The 24381-nt window shown below is 32.4% G+C and overlaps 1 protein-coding gene across 1 annotated transcript; it reads left to right on the top strand.

Annotated features, from left to right (window-relative positions):
* Nucleotides 1-97: 97 nt before the first annotated feature.
* Nucleotides 98-22659, top strand: LOC142321201 (cathepsin B-like). The gene is made up of 7 exons (XM_075359198.1): nucleotides 98-307; nucleotides 10542-10763; nucleotides 13934-14134; nucleotides 14648-14812; nucleotides 15848-15861; nucleotides 21151-21233; nucleotides 22063-22659. The coding sequence occupies exons 1-7, from the start codon at nucleotides 98-100 to the stop codon at nucleotides 22275-22277; spliced, it is 1110 nt and encodes a 369-aa protein (XP_075215313.1). The 3' UTR covers nucleotides 22278-22659.
* Nucleotides 22660-24381: the final 1722 nt, after the last annotated feature.

Genomic DNA, 24381 nt, shown 5'->3' with positions numbered 1-24381 from the left:
TACAGCACAAGAAGTATATATTTTCTGGCGTAGCTTTTAATTTAGTTTAACTTTTAATTTAGTTTAGGTAGTGTTTTATTTCTGTAATATAGACGTAATGGCTCCATCCAAAACTATTTGTGAAAGTGGTAAATGCGACAGAAATGTCAACCTCGCAAAGGGCCCTGTGCTAGGATATTTAATCCGAATTCATGTAGGTAGTGATGAGTTTAATATCTACATAAAGGATGATGTAAGCAAATACCTTTGTGATAGTTGCAGTAGGATTCCTAAGAATGGCAACGAAACTTTGCCTTCTGGTGTTTTGGTACTCCTTTTTATAGACAGTTAAAAGCTAAACAGAAGTTTTGTGCCTGGTTGTAATAAGTTCATGGAAGTAAATTGTGGTCAACATTGTAGGTACCGATGGGGAAGAAAAATAATTTAAGAATAATATATCAGCAATCAGAATGTTAGGGGTCTTTATACCAAAGCTTCAGATTTTTTGGTGTCTGCTGTTAGAAGTCCTTATGACATTATCGCTGTTACCGATTCAGCTTTGAATCACACCTCTCTGAATTGTAAATATCTTCCAGACATTTTTAACGTTTACAGAGCTGAGCGTGATTGCCTTAAATCGGCCGAGAAGTATGGTGATGTTTCAGTACTTTCCGTTCGTTCTTCTATCGCTTCCTTCAGACGTCATGATTTGGAAACCTTGGACCAATACGTCTGGATTGAAATACGGTTGCGTTGCGGAAGTCAATCTTCTGCTTGATCTATTTTTGTCCTGATACTAGGCCTGAGCTTATGTCTGATTATTATGATAACCTGACTTGTAAAATTTTCATTAGTACTTATTATGTGGTTATTATTGGAAAATTCAGTGCCCCAAATATTGAGTGGAAAAATAGAACTGTTAGTAATAACGCTCGCTTTTATGCCAAGAAGAACCGACATTTTATTTAATTTTATGGATGACCTATATTTACATCCGCATAATTCTCATTTGCCTGTCGGTGGCTCATCCATTGTAGATCTTGTTTTTTCCAGAGGTGTTGTTGATGTTAATTTAGAAGCTGACCATCTTGTCCTTCCTGACATGTATTCTTAATGATACTACTGAATTCTTAAATTTTAGTAAAGGCTATTTTGGTTTATATTACTCTGCAGATAGGATTGACTGGAAAGATGTTTATCAATCATCTAATGTTGACACTGCTGTCTCTGTTTTTACTGACATTCTTTCCTCATTTATACGTAGGCACATTCCTTTACATAGACCAAGGTCTAGGTTCCGAGTTTGCTTTCATCTGCTCGGATCAACTATCTTAATCAAAAGTATTTTTTTCATAAAAAAATTAAATAAACCGGTATTATGATCTATTATCAAACATTTTCTGAATTGCGTAGAAAGGTTAAAACTCTCTTCAGAGCTGATAGTTTAAAAAGGGCCAGTTTGGCTGAGATAACCCACCGGGTTGGTCTAATGGTGAACTCGTTATCGCAATTCAGCTGATTTCGAAGTCGAGAGTTCTAAGGTTCAAATCCTAGTGAAGGCAGTTACTTTTATACGGATTTGAATACTACATCGTGGATTACCGGTATTCTTTGTTGGTTGGGTTTCAATTAACCACACATCTCTGAACGGTCATCCTGAGAATGTACAAGACTACATTTCATTTACATTCATACATATCATCTTCATCATCTTCTGAAGTTAATGCCTTACAGTGGTTCCGGAGGCTTAACAGAAAAAGAAAAGATACTTCCAAAGGTTGGCTGAGAATGAAGAAGCTCATGAAGAAGCCAGAGAACTTATTTCGTTACGTGAAGTAAGCACTAAAAGATTGTGGTGGAGTTCGCCCGCTTAAAGTTGGTAATCAGACTATTGTTGACAGTTCGGAATTAAGTGAAGAATTCAGTAAGCATTTTCAGTCAGTCTATAAACTTTGTGGACAGGACGGTTGAAAGATTGATTTTGGGATCCTTGATGACGGTATTGTCGACATTCCGGTTGTGACTATTGAGGAGGTCGAGTTGTGCATCAAATCTCTGCGGCTGGTATCGACGGAATGCCACCTTTTGTCACTAAAGTCATTTCTAATCTGATTGTTCTAGTTTTATCCTGGATTTTTAATATTAGTCTGGAGTCCGGAATGTTCCCGTCCAGTTGGAGGTGTGCACTTGTTTCACCTGTGCCAAAGAAAAGTGATCTTCACTACGTCGATAACTATCGTCCAATTTCGGTCATTAATGTTGTTGCGAAAGTGTTTGAAACAATAGTTTATCGGCATGTTTACACGTCGCTGGGGAAGATGGTCCACGCATACCAGCATGGTTTTCGCAAACGTAAATGCACTATAACTAATCTTAACGACATGCTCCAGAAGTTGAATCTCGTAAACAGGTTATGTTGTTTATTTTGACTTTTGTAAGGCTTTGACACCGTGCCATCAATATCTACATAAAGGATGATGTAAGCAAATACCTTTGTGATAGTTGCAGTAGGATTCCTAAGAATGGCAACGAAACTTTGCCTTCTGGTGTTTTGGTACTCCTTTTTATAGACAGTTAAAAGCTAAACAGAAGTTTTGTGCCTGGTTGTAATAAGTTCATGGAAGTAAATTGTGGTCAACATTGTAGGTACCGATGGGGAAGAAAAATAATTTAAGAATAATATATCAGCAATCAGAATGTTAGGGGTCTTTATACCAAAGCTTCAGATTTTTTGGTGTCTGCTGTTAGAAGTCCTTATGACATTATCGCTGTTACCGATTCAGCTTTGAATCACACCTCTCTGAATTGTAAATATCTTCCAGACATTTTTAACGTTTACAGAGCTGAGCGTGATTGCCTTAAATCGGCCGAGAAGTATGGTGATGTTTCAGTACTTTCCGTTCGTTCTTCTATCGCTTCCTTCAGACGTCATGATTTGGAAACCTTGGACCAATACGTCTGGATTGAAATACGGTTGCGTTGCGGAAGTCAATCTTCTGCTTGATCTATTTTTGTCCTGATACTAGGCCTGAGCTTATGTCTGATTATTATGATAACCTGACTTGTAAAATTTTCATTAGTACTTATTATGTGGTTATTATTGGAAAATTCAGTGCCCCAAATATTGAGTGGAAAAATAGAACTGTTAGTAATAACGCTCGCTTTTATGCCAAGAAGAACCGACATTTTATTTAATTTTATGGATGACCTATATTTACATCCGCATAATTCTCATTTGCCTGTCGGTGGCTCATCCATTGTAGATCTTGTTTTTTCCAGAGGTGTTGTTGATGTTAATTTAGAAGCTGACCATCTTGTCCTTCCTGACATGTATTCTTAATGATACTACTGAATTCTTAAATTTTAGTAAAGGCTATTTTGGTTTATATTACTCTGCAGATAGGATTGACTGGAAAGATGTTTATCAATCATCTAATGTTGACACTGCTGTCTCTGTTTTTACTGACATTCTTTCCTCATTTATACGTAGGCACATTCCTTTACATAGACCAAGGTCTAGGTTCCGAGTTTGCTTTCATCTGCTCGGATCAACTATCTTAATCAAAAGTATTTTTTTCATAAAAAAATTAAATAAACCGGTATTATGATCTATTATCAAACATTTTCTGAATTGCGTAGAAAGGTTAAAACTCTCTTCAGAGCTGATAGTTTAAAAAGGGCCAGTTTGGCTGAGATAACCCACCGGGTTGGTCTAATGGTGAACTCGTTATCGCAATTCAGCTGATTTCGAAGTCGAGAGTTCTAAGGTTCAAATCCTAGTGAAGGCAGTTACTTTTATACGGATTTGAATACTACATCGTGGATTACCGGTATTCTTTGTTGGTTGGGTTTCAATTAACCACACATCTCTGAACGGTCATCCTGAGAATGTACAAGACTACATTTCATTTACATTCATACATATCATCTTCATCATCTTCTGAAGTTAATGCCTTACAGTGGTTCCGGAGGCTTAACAGAAAAAGAAAAGATACTTCCAAAGGTTGGCTGAGAATGAAGAAGCTCATGAAGAAGCCAGAGAACTTATTTCGTTACGTGAAGTAAGCACTAAAAGATTGTGGTGGAGTTCGCCCGCTTAAAGTTGGTAATCAGACTATTGTTGACAGTTCGGAATTAAGTGAAGAATTCAGTAAGCATTTTCAGTCAGTCTATAAACTTTGTGGACAGGACGGTTGAAAGATTGATTTTGGGATCCTTGATGACGGTATTGTCGACATTCCGGTTGTGACTATTGAGGAGGTCGAGTTGTGCATCAAATCTCTGCGGCTGGTATCGACGGAATGCCACCTTTTGTCACTAAAGTCATTTCTAATCTGATTGTTCTAGTTTTATCCTGGATTTTTAATATTAGTCTGGAGTCCGGAATGTTCCCGTCCAGTTGGAGGTGTGCACTTGTTTCACCTGTGCCAAAGAAAAGTGATCTTCACTACGTCGATAACTATCGTCCAATTTCGGTCATTAATGTTGTTGCGAAAGTGTTTGAAACAATAGTTTATCGGCATGTTTACACGTCGCTGGGGAAGATGGTCCACGCATACCAGCATGGTTTTCGCAAACGTAAATGCACTATAACTAATCTTAACGACATGCTCCAGAAGTTGAATCTCGTAAACAGGTTATGTTGTTTATTTTGACTTTTGTAAGGCTTTGACACCGTGCCTCACGATTTACTTCTGTTGAAGCTTAGCTGCCTCGGTGTTAGTGCAGCAATGTTGTAGTTGTTGCAGTGCTATATTACTGACAGACCTTTTCGCGTGAAAGTGTTCGGTAGAGTGTCTGGTGAGTTCAAGGCTATTTCTGGGGTACCTCAGAGATCCAAACTTGGCCATTTGTCATTTTTTCTATTTATAAATGATATTGGACAATACTTGTTCTAAGGAACTATTGTATGCTGACGACCTTAAAATTTTGGTGAGGATTAATAGCTATTCTGATTGTACGGGTACTGCAGTTTGGTATTAATAAAATTCATAAATGGTGAGTTGATAATAAAATGCCACTTAATTTTACAAAGACAGCTCTTGTAACTTATTCTAGGAAAACCCTTGTGACGAATTATACTTACAGGATTGGTCAACACTTAATACAATGTGTTGAAGGTATTTCTGATCTTGGGGTTTACTTTGACACAAAGTTAATTTCATCAATGAGCATTTAAGTAAGATAGTCTCCAAGTTCAGAAGGAATCCTGGTTTGCTTCTTTGGGTTAGTCGGCATTTCCGGTATGCATATACCATCTTGCGCCTATGTAAAACAATGGTTAGACCCATTCTTGAATATTGTGCTGTCATCTGGAATTGTGTTAGGGACTATACTAATAATAGTATAGAAAAGTGCAGAAGCGACTATTCTGTATGCTGCGTATTTGTTGTAATATCTCTTCTTTTGAAAGATATTAGGAGTGCTGCTTTTTGGAAGATGCAGTGCTCAAGATCAGGCACACAGTACAAGAGCTTGTCTTTGCCCATAAAATGGTTAATCGGGTTATTAAATGTGATTTAAGAAACATACCCATACATGTTCCTTTTATTCACTATAATAGATAGTGAATATAATAGATACTGCCTGTTTAAACAGTGTAACAATAGTAGATTGACACCTTTCAAATCAGAAAGCTAAACGAACATGGTTGTATGGTCGAGGTGTTTTGAGTTAAACCCTGCGACATAATAAGTTTATTTGCGTAGGATTTCTTGTTAATGCCTCATTATCTTAATATTTTGTTTTTTGTATTCTTCTTATTATGTATTTGTTTTTTATAATGCATTATTTTTTATGTTCCGCTGCTTCATACGTCCCCTGATAGGAGTAGTGTATATACGAAAGTTTTCCTTACTGTTTTAAAGAGTAGGTCATTCAGTTTCCTTGTAAGTTAGAATTATTTTTTCAGGAAGGTTGGAATGGCTGAAAGGGGAAATGTGAAGGCCATCTAAAAAATTTAAAAAAAAAGAAAAAGTTATTATTATTATTCTCTTGGGCAAGCCCAGTAATAAGCATCCTGGCCGGCTCAGGAGCTGTAACTATTGTTCTGACATGCATTGTATATGGGAACATGAACTATTGAATACTATGGGTGAGATATATGAATGAAAAACAAAATACCAGACATGAAAATTTATAAACTGTCAGATGTTAACGGCCATTGTTCTCCGCCTGCAGCTCCACCTGATCGTCCCCTTCAATAACAGGTGTTATCTTATCGCTCGAGCTTGTGACGTACCGACGGACCAAGCGGCCTGTATCCAGCAATACAGCCTTCTGCATTGTCGGAACAGATTTGCTGGTACTCCAACGGATCTTAATGAATCATGCAGAGAACGTGGAATCTCTCCCATCGCGCCCAAAACCTCCAGGACTACCATTACGCTCTCCTGGCCCCAAATCTCCCTGATTTGATCTGCAAGATCCCTATACTTCACTATTTTTCCATGTACTTCTTCACTATGTTGGTGGACAGAGGGATTGTGGCATCAATCAGGAAGGTGATCTTCTCCTGCTTCATGGTCAGAACGATGTCTGGTCTATTATGCTCCACTGTCCTGTCCGTCAGAACAGTACGATCGTAGTACAGTTTATACTGATCGTCCTCTAATACAGACTGAGGAGCATACTTAAAATACGGGACTGAAACGGCAAGGAGACCTAGGTCCAAAGCGAGCCTCTGATGAAGTATCTTCGCCAAGTTGTTATGTCGGACTGTATATTCCCTTGGAGCTAAAAACTGAAACTCGCTAACGACAAGTTCGATGGACTTGTCGGTCGATCCACAAAGACGGCACAGGTCAATGGTTAAAGCAGGATCCTTAACGACATGCTTTCTGTAGCTGAGTGTGTTTATATAAGATTTAATACAAGTCAATAAGCCATGTTAAATAAACTAATTCCTATAGATTACTTAAGATACACAATACAGGCTGTGTTTCCCATTTATACTATAAACATTTATTAGTGGCTAATGACGTAAATTATTTATTAGTTGCTAAATACTTCACACCACCTGAAATTTAAAATGATTTTCAAATTTTTACTCAAAAATAAGGAAACTTTATGTGTAGGTTGCTCTTTGATTAATATGTAACATTAAATTTGCTTAAACAAAACTCAGTGTCCATGATGTGTAAACATTAATGTTGTTCTCTACACAGATTTTTAATATACTGATTACAATAGTTATGTAAAATATGATGAATGAAAATAAGTGTTGAAAAAGGATAAGTTCAGAATAGAGGAATTTTGAAAGAAAATCAGTGTATATTCATTTTGAAGAAGATTCAAATACTAAAATAAGTTATATTTTAAACAATTTAATATTAATACATGAATAATTTTACAAACAGTAACATTCTCTTTTTTAAGACCTACACATTGTTTATTCGATACTACTCTCCAATACTCCTAAATAAAATAATATAAATGAAGTAGTTAAGTATACACTGAAATAACTAATTCTGCTACAGATGAATTTATTATTATTATTATTTTTATTGTAATAATAATAATTATTAAACGGAGATCGTGGTTCTAACGAAGAGGCGTATCGACACCCTTCTCACCCTGCGGGTCGGGGTAGAAGTTGTCGAGACCAAGCCGTCCGAAAACTACCTCGGTATGATGATTGAACGGAAACTCAGCTTTGCTGAGCAGCTTCGGAGAGCTGCTGACAAAGCTGCGAGAGCCGTACTGCTCTCAGCCGGCTCATGGCGAATGTAAGCGGACCGAAGGCCAGCAGACGGCGATTGCTGATATACACAGTGCATTCCATCCTCATATACGGGTCGAAGTGTGGGCCCAGGCATTAAGGACTGCAAGAAACCGGAAGCGGCTCGCGCAGGTGCAACGCACTGCAGCCTTGCGAGTCGCTTCGGCGTATCGAACGGTCTCCGAGCCTTCAGTACTGGTGGTCGCCGGCGTAATACCCATTACTTTTTTGGCAAGGGAGCGCCAGTTAATCTACAGTAGGCGACGGGCAGGCGAAGACCGGGAGACCATTGCCAACGAGGAACGAACTCCCATATTCCTCGCATGGCAAGAATCCTGGGACCATGAGACCAGAGGACGATGGACCGCAAGGCTTATCCGTGTGGTCAGACCGTGGACGGAGCGGCGACATGGAGAGGTGGAGTACTACATTACCCAATTTTTAACGGGTCACGGGTACTTCCGCGCTTACCTCCATGTCATAGGGAAAGCGCCTTCCCCCGACTACCGCCATTGCCCCGTTGTACGGGACGACGCTGAGCACACCTTTTTCAAATATGCTCGGTGGGCAGCAGATCTAGGGACACTAGAGGCGGTTCTGAGAGCATTAAGCTCCCACAATGTGGTTGCAATGATGCTCCGTAATCTGAGCAGCTGGGAAGGTGTAGCCCGATTCGTTGGCAACATTCTCAGTACCAAAATAGTTGACCTGGGTAGTCCTGAAAATTAGGTAGCACCTAATCAGGCTAGTACAGAAGGACTCGACTGAAAGTAATGTGTTAAATGGTCCAGGTCGAGTCCTCGAAGAAAGCAGGGTGGTTTTAGAAGGCTGATAGTGATTGGATAACATCATCAGCAGGAGCCCGACACTCCGTGCGTAAATGCATTTCCACCTCCCTCCGCAAAAAAAAAAAAAGAAAAAAATTATTGTTATTATATTTTAATCATTAAAATAGTCAAGAAATGAGAAAAACACACACCAATGTTACATTATTATTTTTATGGAACAAAATGTTTAAATACTTATGCATGTTTAAACATTTTATGAAGAAAATGAACACAAAATAAAATAATTTTTTAAAAATCCATTCACCTACACAAATAAATAATTTTCATAATAGTTAATGTATGATAATATACCAACAGCTAATTAAAAAAAAAAATTCTCCTTTGTAATTAAATGAATAAATGTTTTATGATATAGTTATAGAATGCAAACTCAGAAGTGATAAGTCAGAAAAGAAATTAAAAGCAACATTTTATTAAATATGGTAGACTGGATGAGCTAATTAATTTATGAGAAAGTCTCTCATTGAATTGTTTTGATTTCCTTTTGGCCTAAGCCATGGGTATACCTGGACACAAAGAGAACTGGGCAACTTGGAGATCTCTAAATGGATTGCACTTAGGTGTCATACGATGCAAGTACACTTAAACAGTACAGCCCATTTGCTTCAGTGTCATCTGTGCCCAGTCAAAAGCACACAGAAGGAACTGCTTGAGGCGACAAAGAACTCACTTGATGTCACTAATTTTTGACGGACTACTAGTTAAGTAGCCTGTGAACTGTGATGTGTATATATATATCTGTATTATACTTGTTTTCATGTTCTAACAGCTTTAATCCTTAATGTAGCTTTTTTTCAACTTAATTTTGTTTGATTTGATTTTTCCAATGAAGTTTTTGATTTAATTTAAATTTACTTTAAAATAAATATCTACATTTATTTTATTAAATTTGGTTATACAGAAAATAATGAGATAATTTAAAAAAAATTTTATTTCCTTATATTGTATGTTAAATTTAAAAAAATATACCAAATTTAAACAACTGAGCATAATTTAATTATATTTTTGGTGAGATAACTTTTGACAGACTTAATTAAATATTTATAAATTAGAAATAATATAAACCAATTTCTTTTTGTATATCTAAGGAGAGCTTGAAACAATTAATAATCAAAACTCAAACTCAGACTAAAGTTATTTGTTTTCTCCAACAGTTTTCCAGCTACTGCCAGTTCTGGATGTGTGTGTGTGTGTGTGTGTGTGTGTGTGTGTGTGTGTGTGTACAGGCAAATTTTGCCTAGCAAATGCAATTACTGCTACTGGCTTACTAGGTCTGAAACACAGATGTAGCTCACAGTAGTTTATGATTTTCGCGTAACAAATGAGAACATAAATGCTAAATCTTATTGCAGACCATTTCCCATATCTCTAGTAAAGTGGCAAAAATATGCTTTTATAAAAATATGCATTTTTTATTTCCTTTACATTTATATAGTTAACTTTATGATCACTGAAATATCATAAAAATATTTTATTATGTCTATAAAGTGGAAAAAAAATCACACAACATAATTAACAATTATGTTAGAATGTAATAAGTAGATGCATTTTTGTTCATTGAATTTACAGCCTAAGTTCAATGAACAAGTATGCAAGGGTGCTGGTTTCCCTTGTACTGGATAGAATACAAGTTCTATTCCCAGGCCTGGATAAATTGTTAATTCAAATATAACAAATAGAGAGCAGGATTGAGAATTCAGGAAACTACAATATTTAAGTTTCACTAAATCATCTTTCTAAACACATTTCATATTACTTAGGTTTAATAGATCATCAATTAGAATGATAAGATCATAAAGGTAGGGAAGTATTTGATTTTTTTACTCTCCTGACAAGTGGAAAAACCAGTAGTACAAGTTTTTATTACACTGTTGTTTTACATTCATTATAGCAATTTTAAATATGTATATAAACGCATAAAAATTGTAAAAAATACATGATTAAGCAATAATAATAGATAAATATTTATTTAATTATATTTTCTTTTGTTTCAGGCCGGTCATAATTTCTTTCCTTCTATCTCTCCAAGTTCATTAAAATATTTGTGTATAACTACTTTTGATCAAGAATATGAGGGTCCATTTAAAACATATCACAGTAGCAATATAAATAGATATAAATCTATTCCAAAAGAATTTGATGCTAGAAAAAATTGGCCTAAATGCAGAAAAACAATTAGCCATGTACAAGATCAAGGAGACTGTGGATCATATTGGGTAAATAATGATGACAATGAAAAATAATGATTATAATTTTATTTTTAAAATAACTTCTATAAATCATCCAAGTTTTTCAGGTTAAGATTCTTAGTTTATGTTTGAATATAAGTACCTATTTTATTTATGGAGTTATCACACCAACTTTTTACAGTTAGATCATTATGTAAAAAAAGATTTATTTTAATTCAAGCCCAAAAAAGATTTATATGTATTTCAGCATGAAGAGTGATTTATGAAGCAATAAGACTCAGTAGAAAACCTTTTGAAGTTTTCTCTCTGCAAGAATTTATGATTAATATGCTAACTCACACATGCGCGTGCACACACACAACATGATGAATATTTAGCAGTCAGAGAGCTAGGTTCCTCAACATAACTTAAATTCAATCCATAATTTCAGGTAGAAACTATAAAACATTTTTTTAATGGCCAACTTTTTCTTTCATATTTATCTTTAATAGAAAGCACTAACAGTTACATCCATGCACCCTATCTCAAACTCTGATTCAATAATTTTAATAAGTAAAAATTAATCTACTCTAAAATTACATTCAATTCAATACAGATTTCAGATTGATGGCAATGAGCATTGTCATCCTCTGGAACCACCATAATCCTTCTTTTTGAAGTTTAAAAGTGCAGTCTGAATTAATAGTTTAAAAACACATAAAACATGCCATAATGCAAAATGAGTGCAATCTATAAGGCACTGAATTCAGAATCTGATTTTTTAAATTATTTTTTTATGTTTTTTCCTAATGTATACATTGCAATCTGTTCAACTAGTAGACAATAAGCAACCCCCCTCTGGCTCAATGAGATGAGGGTGATATGTATTGCATATAGATTAGGTGTAGTCTTGTTCAGACTCAGGTCGACCATTCCTGAGACATGTGATTAATCTAGTATTATAGTATTATAATCATGTATTAAAACTGACGAGGCCACCATTTTGAAATTTGCGAACATGTTTACACCATAATTTTTCTTTATTTGAGAACGTTGATATAGGCACATTTTCAAAATATAAAAATAATTCCTCTTCCAATCTTGGAATATAAACATTTCTTAAATTTATACAAAATAGCAGACAGAAGGAAACAAAGAAGAAATTGCTATTTTTTACATTTTGTTCAATTTGATGCATAGAATCTGAAAATAAATAACCAAAAACATTACTTCTGTTACATGCTATATAACAAGATATCATTCAATCACAATTTTATTTTTTAAATATAATTTTAAAAATCTATTTAAAAATATTGCACCTATGAACATATCTAACTATACTAAGCATAATTTACAATGCTATGCTTCACAAAAAAAATCAAAAATACTGGAATATCTGAGAATTTTTTTTGACTGATGTTGAGATCAAATATTAATAAACTGATGACAAATAAAAACCGTAGATAACTATGTTGAGCTTAAGCAGTGAGGTGTTCCTCATTGCTTAAGCTCAAAGTTAAGATACAAAATTCAAAGTATTAACTATGATAAAGAGAAATAATTTGGATGTCTCTTAATCCTTGAATTTCAGACTGCTTTGATTATGAAAAATGAAATTTCTCAAGTTTCGAAAACTGATTCAATGATATGAGGTGGGAATAGATCTCTGCTACTGGGATGAAGGAAAATTTAAATTAAGAACACTCCAAACCCGTAATTCACGCAGAACACAATTTAGAAAACTTATTCTATGAAATGCTGTTACATACTTAAATGCTACCTTAGTTCACAACACTATTTCACAAACAATAATGAGTTGAAAATCACCAATTAACTCAAAACAAAATGCAATTTCATAAGGAAATCTACATAAAAGCTGAAAAGGAGAATTCCACAATAATACTACTTATTAAAATCACAGAATACATTAACAAAAACTACATAAAAGAACATACAATTATTTTATGTCAAAATTTCAAATAAAGATAAACCAATTAATAATGTGTAATTAAAAAACATCCTTAAGCAATTAAACCCTCTCACAATCCTTGCACACTAATGGACAGAAACATTAGGATGATCAAATGACATGTTAGGTATGAACTTAATATTTGAAAGTAGTATATGCATAAGAACACCAAATTAGAGCTTAATACATGCATCCTTTGACCAATCAGTCTCTGAACTAACATAACAGCATAAAAAATTATTAACAAAACATTTCCATGAATCACTAAATTGAGTCAAAAAGTGTTAAAAAAATTAATCTTTTTAATGACAAACATGCTCCCACATTCTAGATTTCTTACAAACATGACAGAAGGTAAGTTTTTCTTTTTATTTTCAAAATTTCTTTAATGCACATAGTGTATTAAATTCATTTACCTGTGAAGAAGTAATAGGAAAAAAATGCTTATAAATAAGAAAAGAAAAGATTGCAACAAAGAGAATATTATTAAAGTATCTTAATAAATTTCTACTCAATTTTGAAGTTGATATCAGTAAATTTCTGTTCAAGAAAAAGTCATTTATTTTTTATTTTTTGGTTCATCCTTTATTTTTTAACTTCAAAACTTTATTCAAGAATTCCTGTATAATTTAATGCATCAATTCACTCTTATTACTAATTACTGAAATTAATGGAAAATTGATTTCTATTAACAATATTTTTTAAAACTCAACATTTTAAAATAACTTAGTTACATGCAGCAGCAAACAAAAAATACATTTTAAAATTAATTCATAATACCTACTAGTTTTAAAAATATTTCAGTTTTCAACAACAAACTGAAGCAAATTCTATAATAAAATTTAATTTAAAAACTTATTTCAAAATGCTTTCTGTCATATTTGTGATCATCAGCTGCTGCTGCTGCTGTTCTCTCATTGGCATCAGTAGATAATACTGATATTTATTTAATTTTTATTATAAATAAATACTAACAATTTTATTAAAAAATGTCATGGATTTGAATTGTTTCACTCTTATCATATGAAACAGATGTCTGTTTTTATATGTTGGTGTAATTCATAATTTTCAAGTGACTATCATATATTAATGTATTCATTGTGGTCCTTCTTTGTATTCAGATTTTTTTTTTTATTATAACTTTTGCTTTCATTTTTTTCTTATTTAAAACTGAAATAGATGTTTAGTTTTAAACATAATAAGTATTCAATATATGAATCTGTTTATTTATTTCATTTTTTTTGAATAGGCAATAGCTGCAGCAGAAGTACTTACAGACAGGGTATGCATTGCATCGAAAGGCAGGAAGAAAGCACAGTTATCAACAGAAGATTTGTTGTCTTGCTGCACTGATTGTGGACATGGTTGCGAAGGAGGTAGTCCATGGTTTGCCTGGCAGTATTTTCAGAAACATGGTATTGTCACTGGAGGGGATTATCTATCTCATAGGGTAAGTAAAATGGTCAAATTTTTATTGATTCTATTGTCCTATAAATAATTAAAATAGGCTTTTAGTCAATTTTTTGTCCCTTTTCTTTCAATTCTACTTTCACAAGAGCATTATTTAACTTTCATATATTTAAAAAAAGTAATAATAATAAATTAGGACAATGAATTCTTATCATTAACATCACTGATCTATGATCCTGAACAAATTATTAACATAAAGAATAAATTTTAATGATTCACAAAATATTACCATACTTTTAAACCTTACTGCATACACCTAATTTAATTTAAAAGTTTATTGGAAGTAGAAGATAACAGAGAATGACAGAGTATAGGGAACCTTCCTCAAAGTAGATAACCATTCAATGAGAACCACCTAGTTCCTGATAAACTACTGTCAAAAAATAATCCCTAATATATTTTATTGAATATTTAATTTTTTGTAACAATTTATTCTATAATATATATTTGTATTCTACTTATATTGCCAGTTTACTAAAAATTTTATTTATAGGGTTGTAAACTATACTCTTTCCAACCATGTGAACATCATATAAATGGATCTATGCCACAATGTTCATCTCTTGGAGACTTACCAACTCCAACTTGTCATTACAGATGTACGAACAGCAGACATGATCATTCATTCTGGCGTGACCATCATAGAGATAAGCTAACTGTAAAATTAACAATAAAAATTATGTTGAAATCCTTTAATGAATATTTATAGGAAGTTAAAGTAATCATAAATAAAAAATTTTATCCAATGTGATATTTTTTATTAGCTAATAATATCATTTTTAAAGGCTTTAAAAGTTCTATCATTACGATGATAATCCTGAAAAATAAGGTAAAATAGATATTAACTCACTTAGATATTTACATCCACACATTCATTCACAGCTATTTCAACCAGAAATTTCTGAGCAACATATCTGTATATCTACTTAGAAACAATAAGACCCTTAAAAAATCAGAGATTAACTGCAGAGAACAACATTTTACACAAGTGTAATACTGTCTGTTACCTTACTAAAACTGTTGCAAAAATAACACAAAAAAATAAAAATTGGTAAAATAAAAAATGATCCAAATAACAATGACAAACATTCTCACTAAAATCTAGTTGTTGAATTAAGAATAGGTTAGTTTTAAACCATAATTGAATTTAAAAAAGAGTCAACTAGATCTAGAACTCAGTTTATATAATTTGTGTGCTTTGGTTTTATCCCTAACAATACTGCCAAGTCTCTTTGTTTGAATTTGCAACACAGTACTGTAAAACATACACAACTGTGAAAATTTAATTAACCACTACATGAGTTAAAAAATGAAAAGTCAAATAGGTATAAAAATCTTTGTGCCTCAAATAATAATCTTGTATTCCAAAAAAAAGGTAGGATAATTTTTTTCTGGCAACTAACTTAAACTCATGTTAAGTTAGTAACTAAGTAACTCATGTAAGTTCTCTGAAATAACAGATTTTTCGCAAGTTGTTTTTTTATCAGAAATGTTCAATAACTCACAATACAATGATTTAAACCAAATTTCACTTAAAATTCTATTTGTAACTCTGTGAAAGATGAAGGGTTGTATTCATTTTGAGTACCTGATTTAGAATTTAATCATAATCTAACATTTCTACTTGTCTAGATATACCTAAAATACAGAGTTGCAGAAATAACTCCCTAATTTCCCATTGCTGCTGGTGGAGGCTAATAGTACACGGTGTGATGTTGATATGCTAACCGAATATCTTGCCATTTCAGTTACAACCATAGTGTGGAGTGGTGAGCACTACACTCTCATTATTGAAACATATTTTAAAAATGGTGATACTGTTGTCACCTTTTTTTTTTTGTCTTCAGTCATTTGACTGGTTTGATGCAGCTCTCCAAGATTCCCTATCTAGTGCTAGTCGTTTCATTTCAGTATACCCTCTACATCCTACATCCCTAACAATTTGTTTTACATATTCCAAACGTGGCCTGCCTACACAATTTTTTCCTTCTACCTGTCCTTCCAATATTAAAGCGACTATTCCAGGATACCTTAGTATGTGGCCTATAAGTCTGTCTCTTCTTTTAACTATATTTTTCCAAATGCTTCTTTCTTCATCTATTTGCCACAATACCTCTTCATTTGTCACTTTATCCACCCATCTGATTTTTAACATTCTCCTATAGCACCACATTTCAAAAGCTTCTAATCTTTTCTTCTCAGATACTCCGATTGTCCAAGTTTCACTTCCATATCAAGCGACACTCCAAACATATACTTTCAAAAATTTTTCCTGACATTTAAATTAATTTTTGATGTAAATAAATTATATTTCTTACTGAAGACTCGTTTCGCTTGTGCTATTCGGCATTTTATATTGCTCCTGCTTCGTCCATCTCTAGTAATTCTACTTCCCAAATAACAAAATTCTTCTACCTCCATAATCTTTTCTCCTCCTATTTTCACATTCAGTGGTCCATCTTTGTTATTTCTACTACATTTCATTAGTTTTGTTTTTGTTTATTTTCATATGATAGTTCTTGCGTAGGACTTCATCTATGCCGTTCATTGTTTCTTCTAAATCCTTTTTTACTCTCGGCTAGAATTACTATATCATCAGCAAATTGTATCATCTTTATCTTTTCACCTTGTACTGTTACTCCGAATCTAAATTGTTCTTTAACATCATTAACTGCTAGTTCCATGTAAAGATTAAAAAGTAACGGTGATAGGGAACATCCTTGTCGGACTCCTTTTCTTATTACGGCTTCTTTCTTATGTTCTTCAATTATTACTGTTGCTGTTTGGTTCCTGTACATGTTAGCAATTGTTCTTCTATCTCTGTATTTGAACCCTAATTTTTTTAAAATGCTAAACATTTTATTCCATTCTACGTTACCAAATGCCTTTTCTAGGTCTATAAATGCCAATTATGTTGGTTTGTTTTTCATTAATCTTCCTTCTACTATTAATCTGAGGCCTAAAATTGCTTCCCTTGTCCCTATACTTTTCCTGAAACCAAACTGGTCTTCTCCTAACACTTCTTCCACTCTCCTCTCAATTCTTCTGTATAGAATTCTATTTAAGATTTTTGATGCATGACTAGTTTTAAACTAATTGTTCTGTATTCTTCACATTTCTCTGCCCCTGCTTTCTTTGGTATCATTACTATAACATTTTTTTTGAAGTCTGACGGAAATTCCCCTTTTTCATAAATATTACACACCAGTTTGTATAATCTATCAATCGCAGTAATTCTACAGGTATTCTGTCTATTCCAGAAGCCTTTCTGCCATTTAAATCTTTTAATGCTCTCTTAAATTAAGATCTCAGTATTGTTTCTCCCATTACATCCTCCTCAACTTCCTCTTCTTGCTCTAAAACACCAGTTTCTAATTCATTTCCTCCGTATAACTCTTCAATATATTCCACCCATCTATCGACTTTACCTTTAGTATTATATATTGGTGTACCATCTTTGTTTAACACATCATTAGATTTTAATTTATGTACCCCAAATGTTGCCCAGCCCATATTCACCCACTATATTTCCTTCCTTGCCTTTACCAATGCTTGCATTACAATCTCCAACTATTAATTAATTTTCATCTCCTTTTATGTGTTTAATTGCTTCATCAGTCTCTTCGTATACACACTCTACCTCATCATCATCATCATGGGCGCTTGTAGGCATATAGACGTTAACAATCGTTGTCGGTTTAGGATTTGATTTTATCCTTATTACAATGATTCTACTGCTGTGCGTTTTGAAATACTCTACTCTCTTCCCTATCTTCTTGTTCATTATGAAACCTACTCCTGCCTGCCCATTATTTAAAGCTGAATTAATTATTCTAAAATCACCTGACCAAAAGTCGCCTTCCTCTTTCCACCGAACCTCACTAATTCCTACTACATCCACATTTATCCTATCCATTTCCCTTTTTAAATTTTCTAGCCTACCAACCTTTTTTAAACTTCTAACATTCCATGCTCCGACTCGTAGAATATTTTTTAATTTTCTGGTGACCCCTTTCTTAGTAGTCCCCACCCGGAGATCCGAACGGGGGACTAGTTTACCTCCGGAATATTTTACCAAGGAAGGCGCCTCCATCATTGCTATATGAAAATGCAGAGAGCCACATTTTCTTGGAAAAAAAAGCAGCTGTAGTTTTCCATTGGTTTCAGCTGCGCAGTACTCAGAGGACTGAGTGATGTTGATATGGCCGTTTAAGTCAATCTGACTCACGCCCCTAACAACTACTGAAAGAGCTGCTTTCAGGAATCATTCCTTAGTCTGGCTCTCAACAGATACCTCTCCGATATGGTTGCACCTTCGGTCCAGCTACTCTGTATCCCTGAGCACTCAAGCCCCCTCACCAACGGCAAGGTCTCATGATTCATAGAGGAGGAAGTTGATACATACATACATATATTTATATATTTCACTTTCTTGTGGACATGATAACTGCCGTAATTTTCCACGAATCACTTTCAAATTTATACATAAAATATAACAACCCAAAATCTCGGTTGAGTTCATTAATGGGCAAAATTTCTATGTGTTCTCTTTATTCTGCCTATGTTTGTTTCTGCTGATTTAAGAATTTCCTTTTTAACATTCTCCCATTCTTCTTCTACATTTTCTACCTTATCTTTTTTACTCAGACCTCTTGCAATGTCCTCCCCAAAAATCTTCTTTACCTCCTCTTCCTCAAGCTTCTCTAAATGTTGTCACCAAGCAGTGATTATTTTGTTCACACTTTTGACTAGGACAACACACTGCAGCACTCGATAAGAAGTCAATTCAGTTGTGTGTCCAATTTTAAAGCTACTGGTTCAGCTTTGAAAAAGAAACCGCCAGGTAAGCCACGAAACATTCGACACCCAAAAATATTCAAGAAGTTACACAATCTCCATGTCACTCAACTCTTAAACACACTGCTGCATACAAGTTTCTGATCAGACTGTAAGGAGAATGTTTCACACCAACTTACAATTTCATCCTTGCAAAATGATGGTCATGCATCAGCTAAATGTACATGACTGGATTAGTCACATTGCTTCTTGCCAGGCTATTTTGGAAAATGTTTCAGTGAATTTGGTTGTGCTGTAAAGTGACCAAGCTCATTTTCATTTATCCAGTTGTGTTAACAAACAAAACTTTCAATAGTGGACAGAAAATGATCTTCTATAACTTCATGAGCGCTCTTTGCAATCTAAGCCTGTTACAGTTTGGTGCGCATTTGCTGAATTTGGAATAATAGGGGCATACGTTTTTGAGGAAAAAAAGCAATCAAACATTATGTAATAATACTATGCAACTTCTTGCTATCAAGACTTAATGAACTCAGATGTCAAGCAAAAATGTATAGTTTCACAGCTCACACAGAAACACAATCAGTGAATTGCTCAGAGAAATGTTTCCCAGACATCTTATTTCACAACAAGCAACCATTCCATGGCCTCCAATTACCCAATCTTGCAACATGTGAGTTTTCTCTGGGTAGATTTAAAGTCTTAAATCTTTAAACAAAACCCAAGAACCCTTGATCATTTAAAAACTCACTCCTCGATCAAAAACTCACTGCAATACCATTGGAAACGACAAGAAAGGTAATGCGGAATTTCACCTGTATAGACAGTGAAGGTCAATATACGAACATGATTTTTAAAAAATTAATAAAAGGTATGTAAAAATAAAAGATGAAAACTGTTCTTTTACAATATATTTAATTTTTTTTATAATCTTGTTGTAATGTCTATTTTAATTACATTTAAAATTAGGGAGTTATTTCTGTCAGAACTTTTATATCCACAATAAACACTATCTCCCCAAAATTACTATATTAAGCATGAGTGTATTAATAAGTTATTTCACTGTATTATTGAATTAACACTATAATATATGAAGTGTCTAAGACAAGATGTAGGGGATTTATATGACACAAAGCTTAGCTCTTTATTCAGAGTAGTAGAGGAAAAAATTCACACCCGTAAAAAAATGTTAAGAACAGCTTAGTTTACATATTAAAAAAATTATTAACTAAATGCCTGTTAGAAATTCATCAAATTTACTAAACACATACCTTACTTTAATGAGAAAAATCTACAGCAGTCATTCTATTTTCCATCTCCAGTCAACACTTCACTTATATCAAAGTGGTATTTAATTTGTAAACATTGAGAAATTATTATTTCCTTTCAGTTACAGTATAGAGAATATTATGCATATATAATAATAATGTAATTGAAATAACAGATTAATTAAACAAGCTGCACAAAAGATATACACAGTTAAGATTATTAAAAAAATATCAATAAATATTTAGTACTGTATATTTATGCTCTTAGCCAAAGGTTAGTATAAATCTTACTAGTGCTATAATCAGCTGTTATATAAAATATAGATGGGACTGGACATGGAAATTAGACCAAGCAAAGTATCCTGGATGGTAAGTAAACATGACTGGAAAATAATATAAGGCTTGTTACTTTGCTGTGCCTGTATATATTACAAAATTAACAATACGTACTGAGTATATATTAATAAATTAAGAGCAGATGGATATGAAATTATACATTGTCTAAGAAAAAATACAAAATAACCAATATATATATATTTATCTTCCATAAACTCAATTTTAACCTGATGAACCAAAGAATACAAAATGATATCCAACATATTGATGATAAACATACATGTTTAGCATCGTCAGACCAGCAACTTGGAGTGAAAAAAAACAAAATTACATTTTTCTTTACTCACTTAGAAAAGTGAAAAATGAGTAAATTGAGTAAAGAAAAATGTAACTTGCCAAACAAAACACATAAAACAAAAAAAAACAAAAAAGCTAACAAAACATCAGTAAATTTTAAGGATAACTTTTTAAACGTAGTGGTCAATTAGAAATTGAATCAATTTGAAAAGTTAATGAATTTTTTAATTATTCAAAGAAAACATTTTTTTTTAATTTCCAGCTTTAGATTTCTACATTTTTAAATATAATCAAACAGAAGAGTTGCAAGAGATATTCTTGAAAAAGGACCTGCTGAAGCTGCATTTTTAGTTTTTGAAGACTTTTTAGCATATAAATCAGGTAATTAATCCTTTTGTAACATATATACATGAGTTGTGTAATTATTGAATTGTCAATTAATGTTCATGTAGGTACATAAAGATAAACATTTGTTTTTTTTTAGTTTTTTTTACTATTCAATTTATTTACATCTTATAACAAAATACAACATGGGTATTCAAGTAATAAGGTAAATACAGATACTCATCTGTATTTCAAGTGATATGTAAAGTAAATTAGTATCTGGTTACCAGTTCTTCCAAAATTTGATCAATTAATTTCTTGAAATGATTCAGTTCATTTATAGTACAATCTAATCAAATTCATGGAAACAAATCTTCAATAGGCAAATAGAATTATCTGTTATACTTGTCATTCATTCTATTCTTGTGAAAGAATTACATAAACAAAAATATTTTATTCTTTTTGATTTTATCCTTCAAGAAAATTTCTCCCATTTTTCTTACTTTATCCTTGGCTTATCTTATAAATATATTTCTTTATTATTTATCTAATGATAATAGGATTATATGGGTGAAAACTCTCACAAAATGGTTTTTAAAGTTCAGTAGGAAATATTATATACCATATAATTCCGAAAATTGGTGAGTGAGTTTTCTTAAAATACATTCACATCAGGCATGCTATTTGATACAAAAGGAGAAGTAATCGACTGCAGCTTTATTTGAACTATTCGATGCACAGCTGGGCAAATATACTCTTATTTTATGAGGGTTTCTGACTCCACAGATTGATACATTTAAATTTAAATAATATAAATAAATAAATAAATGTTTTAACTTTTTTTTTGTATCAAAAATGTTTTATTATTGTGATTTTTATTTTTTAGGTATTTGCCAGCACATCACTGGTAATAAACTGGGAGGTCATGCAGTAAAACTCATTGGATGGGGTGAAGAAAATGGAGTGCCCTATTGGTTAGTGCTAAATTCATGGAATACAGATTGGGGTGATAATGGATACTTCAAGATAAAAATGGGCTCAAATGAGTGTGGATTTGAAAGTTTTGTTTTGGCTGGAACAGCAGATTATAAATATCCATAAACTTCACATTACAGTACTAAAGTTTGACATATCATCACTCTGCAATTTGCTTTATGTAAATACATGAATTCAGGAAAAGTACATTAATAATTAGAATCAGAAAGACATAAACTGCTATAAGATATGAAGAATTTTGTAAAGAACTAAATATTCTTGGTACACCAATAGGTTGGTAAAGTAGGGTAAAAATAATAATAGGCTGCAAAAATAAAGTAACAAGAAATGATGGAACGTAAAAGCAGAATTAAAACAGATTATTTAAAAAAGTTTTGTTCCATAGAAGAAATATTTTTATTATTGTAAAAATCACTATTGTAAATAAACCTCATACTTACCAAATAATGTAAATAAAATCTTAAATTATGTTAAAGTGAAATTTTAAGATTATTTTTTTAATTTAAATGCACCATTTGATTTTCAACTTAAACATTTACAAATTTGTCATAAAATATAAGGTTATGTTTATGCAAACCACACACACACACACACACACACACACACACACACACACACACACACACATTTAAAACTATCAATATTTTAATGATAAACTAACCAAATTTAATTAAAATTATGTCTTAATAATTAATGTTAATAATTAAACTTATGATAAAATTTAAAATCATCTCTTGAAGTTTTGTCAGTTTTGAGACCATCTACTTGCTGCTGCTTGACTACTGCTGCTGTTTTTAGTGTGGCTTAGCTGATATTATGATAGTGACTTTTTTGACAGGTACATGTGCTTGAAAAACATTTTCAATCAATCACATTTCTATAAAAAATATAACACATTAACATGTGTAAGTAAACAAATAATCACAGAAAATAGTTCACAATTAAAAAAAAAGTGCAGCTAACAGATATTTTAGAAGGTTAAATTTTTGTGTATAGTCTTTCTATACACAAGTATTATCAAGGGATGATAATAGAGATTTAGTTATGTAATAGATGAGACCTTGAGAAATGATTATGAGACAAATTTATTCATACCACCAGTTATACTACTCAATTATAAATCAGCCATTTAAAACTCCAAGATTTTACACAAACAATTGAGAAATTAATGAAGAAAAATTAAAAATAAAATATCTAAAATATAGATTTATTTTGATCACATTTTTCATCAGTATTCTATACTATTCCTAAATAAGAAGCCATTACAAAAACTGTAAAAAAAAATATTAAATCAGCCATTGTGTAAAATACACATTAATAAAAGATTATTATTAATAAAAGTATCATTAGAACTAATAACTAATTTTTCATCAAGTTGAGATGACCGTCTAGAAAAGTATTCATAACAGGTAAACATCTTATAAATAATGATAATTATCAGTTTATATAACAATCAAATTAGAGAGACAATTGTATGTTGAAGAGACGATAATGATAAGTTAGGAAAAGATAAATAAACACATTGAAATTTTATTTAAAATGATGTAGTATAAACATAAGTAGAGAATAAAGAATCAGATTTTTTTTTTAATTCATTTATTTGAAGCTGATCCATTGACAGATTTGACAAATGGATGGTTAAGTTGAAATGGTCCAAAACGTTTTCTATGAAGATAATTTCTGAAGAATATCAAACTCTCTCTTTGAGACAGTCAGTACCTCACACACATTAATAGACTATAGAAGAAAGACTTATTGACAAATACAATGAATGATTGCTGAAGGATAAATGTTTTACAGATATGAATGTTAATTCTTCTCTGAAAATAATATCAGGAGCAGAATGTGCCAATTAATCTCAAATGGCTTTTATTAGATATTTGTCTAAATATGTTTTATATGATTAGAATGTAAAAATAGCCGCTATGGACAACTAATTTTATGGGCTGGAAAATTAAAAAATATAGACATTACATAATATCCTTGCAACTATTCTGATAGACATAGTCCATAAAATATAACACTGGTAGCATCAACGTAGAAGATATTTAAATAAATTTATGATTGTAAAAAAATAATATTGCATTTCTGAGCAAATCGACATTTTAAGTCATCATTACCAACAGTATTTATGTTGATAGAACTAAGCAAAGTTATGTAAAATGTTTTCTATAAGGTAATTAAATAACACCATAATAGTAAAAAAGAG

This window comes from Lycorma delicatula, chromosome 3, assembly GCF_047948215.1.
Source record: "Lycorma delicatula isolate Av1 chromosome 3, ASM4794821v1, whole genome shotgun sequence".
NCBI lineage: Eukaryota > Metazoa > Arthropoda > Insecta > Hemiptera > Fulgoridae > Lycorma > Lycorma delicatula.
This window is presented reverse-complemented; position numbering and strand designations above follow the sequence as displayed.

Bases quoted from the DNA above. Each gene is read 5' to 3' on its own strand.
- LOC142321201 (XM_075359198.1), top strand. From the start codon at position 98: ATGGCTCCATCCAAAACTATTTGTGAAAGTGGTAAATGCGACAGAAAT. The intron at 14,135-14,647 runs GTAAGTAAAATG...TTTTATTTATAG, and splicing joins GGGATTATCTATCTCATAGG to GGTTGTAAACTATACTCTTT. The intron at 21,234-22,062 runs GTAATTAATCCT...TTTATTTTTTAG, and splicing joins CTTTTTAGCATATAAATCAG to GTATTTGCCAGCACATCACT.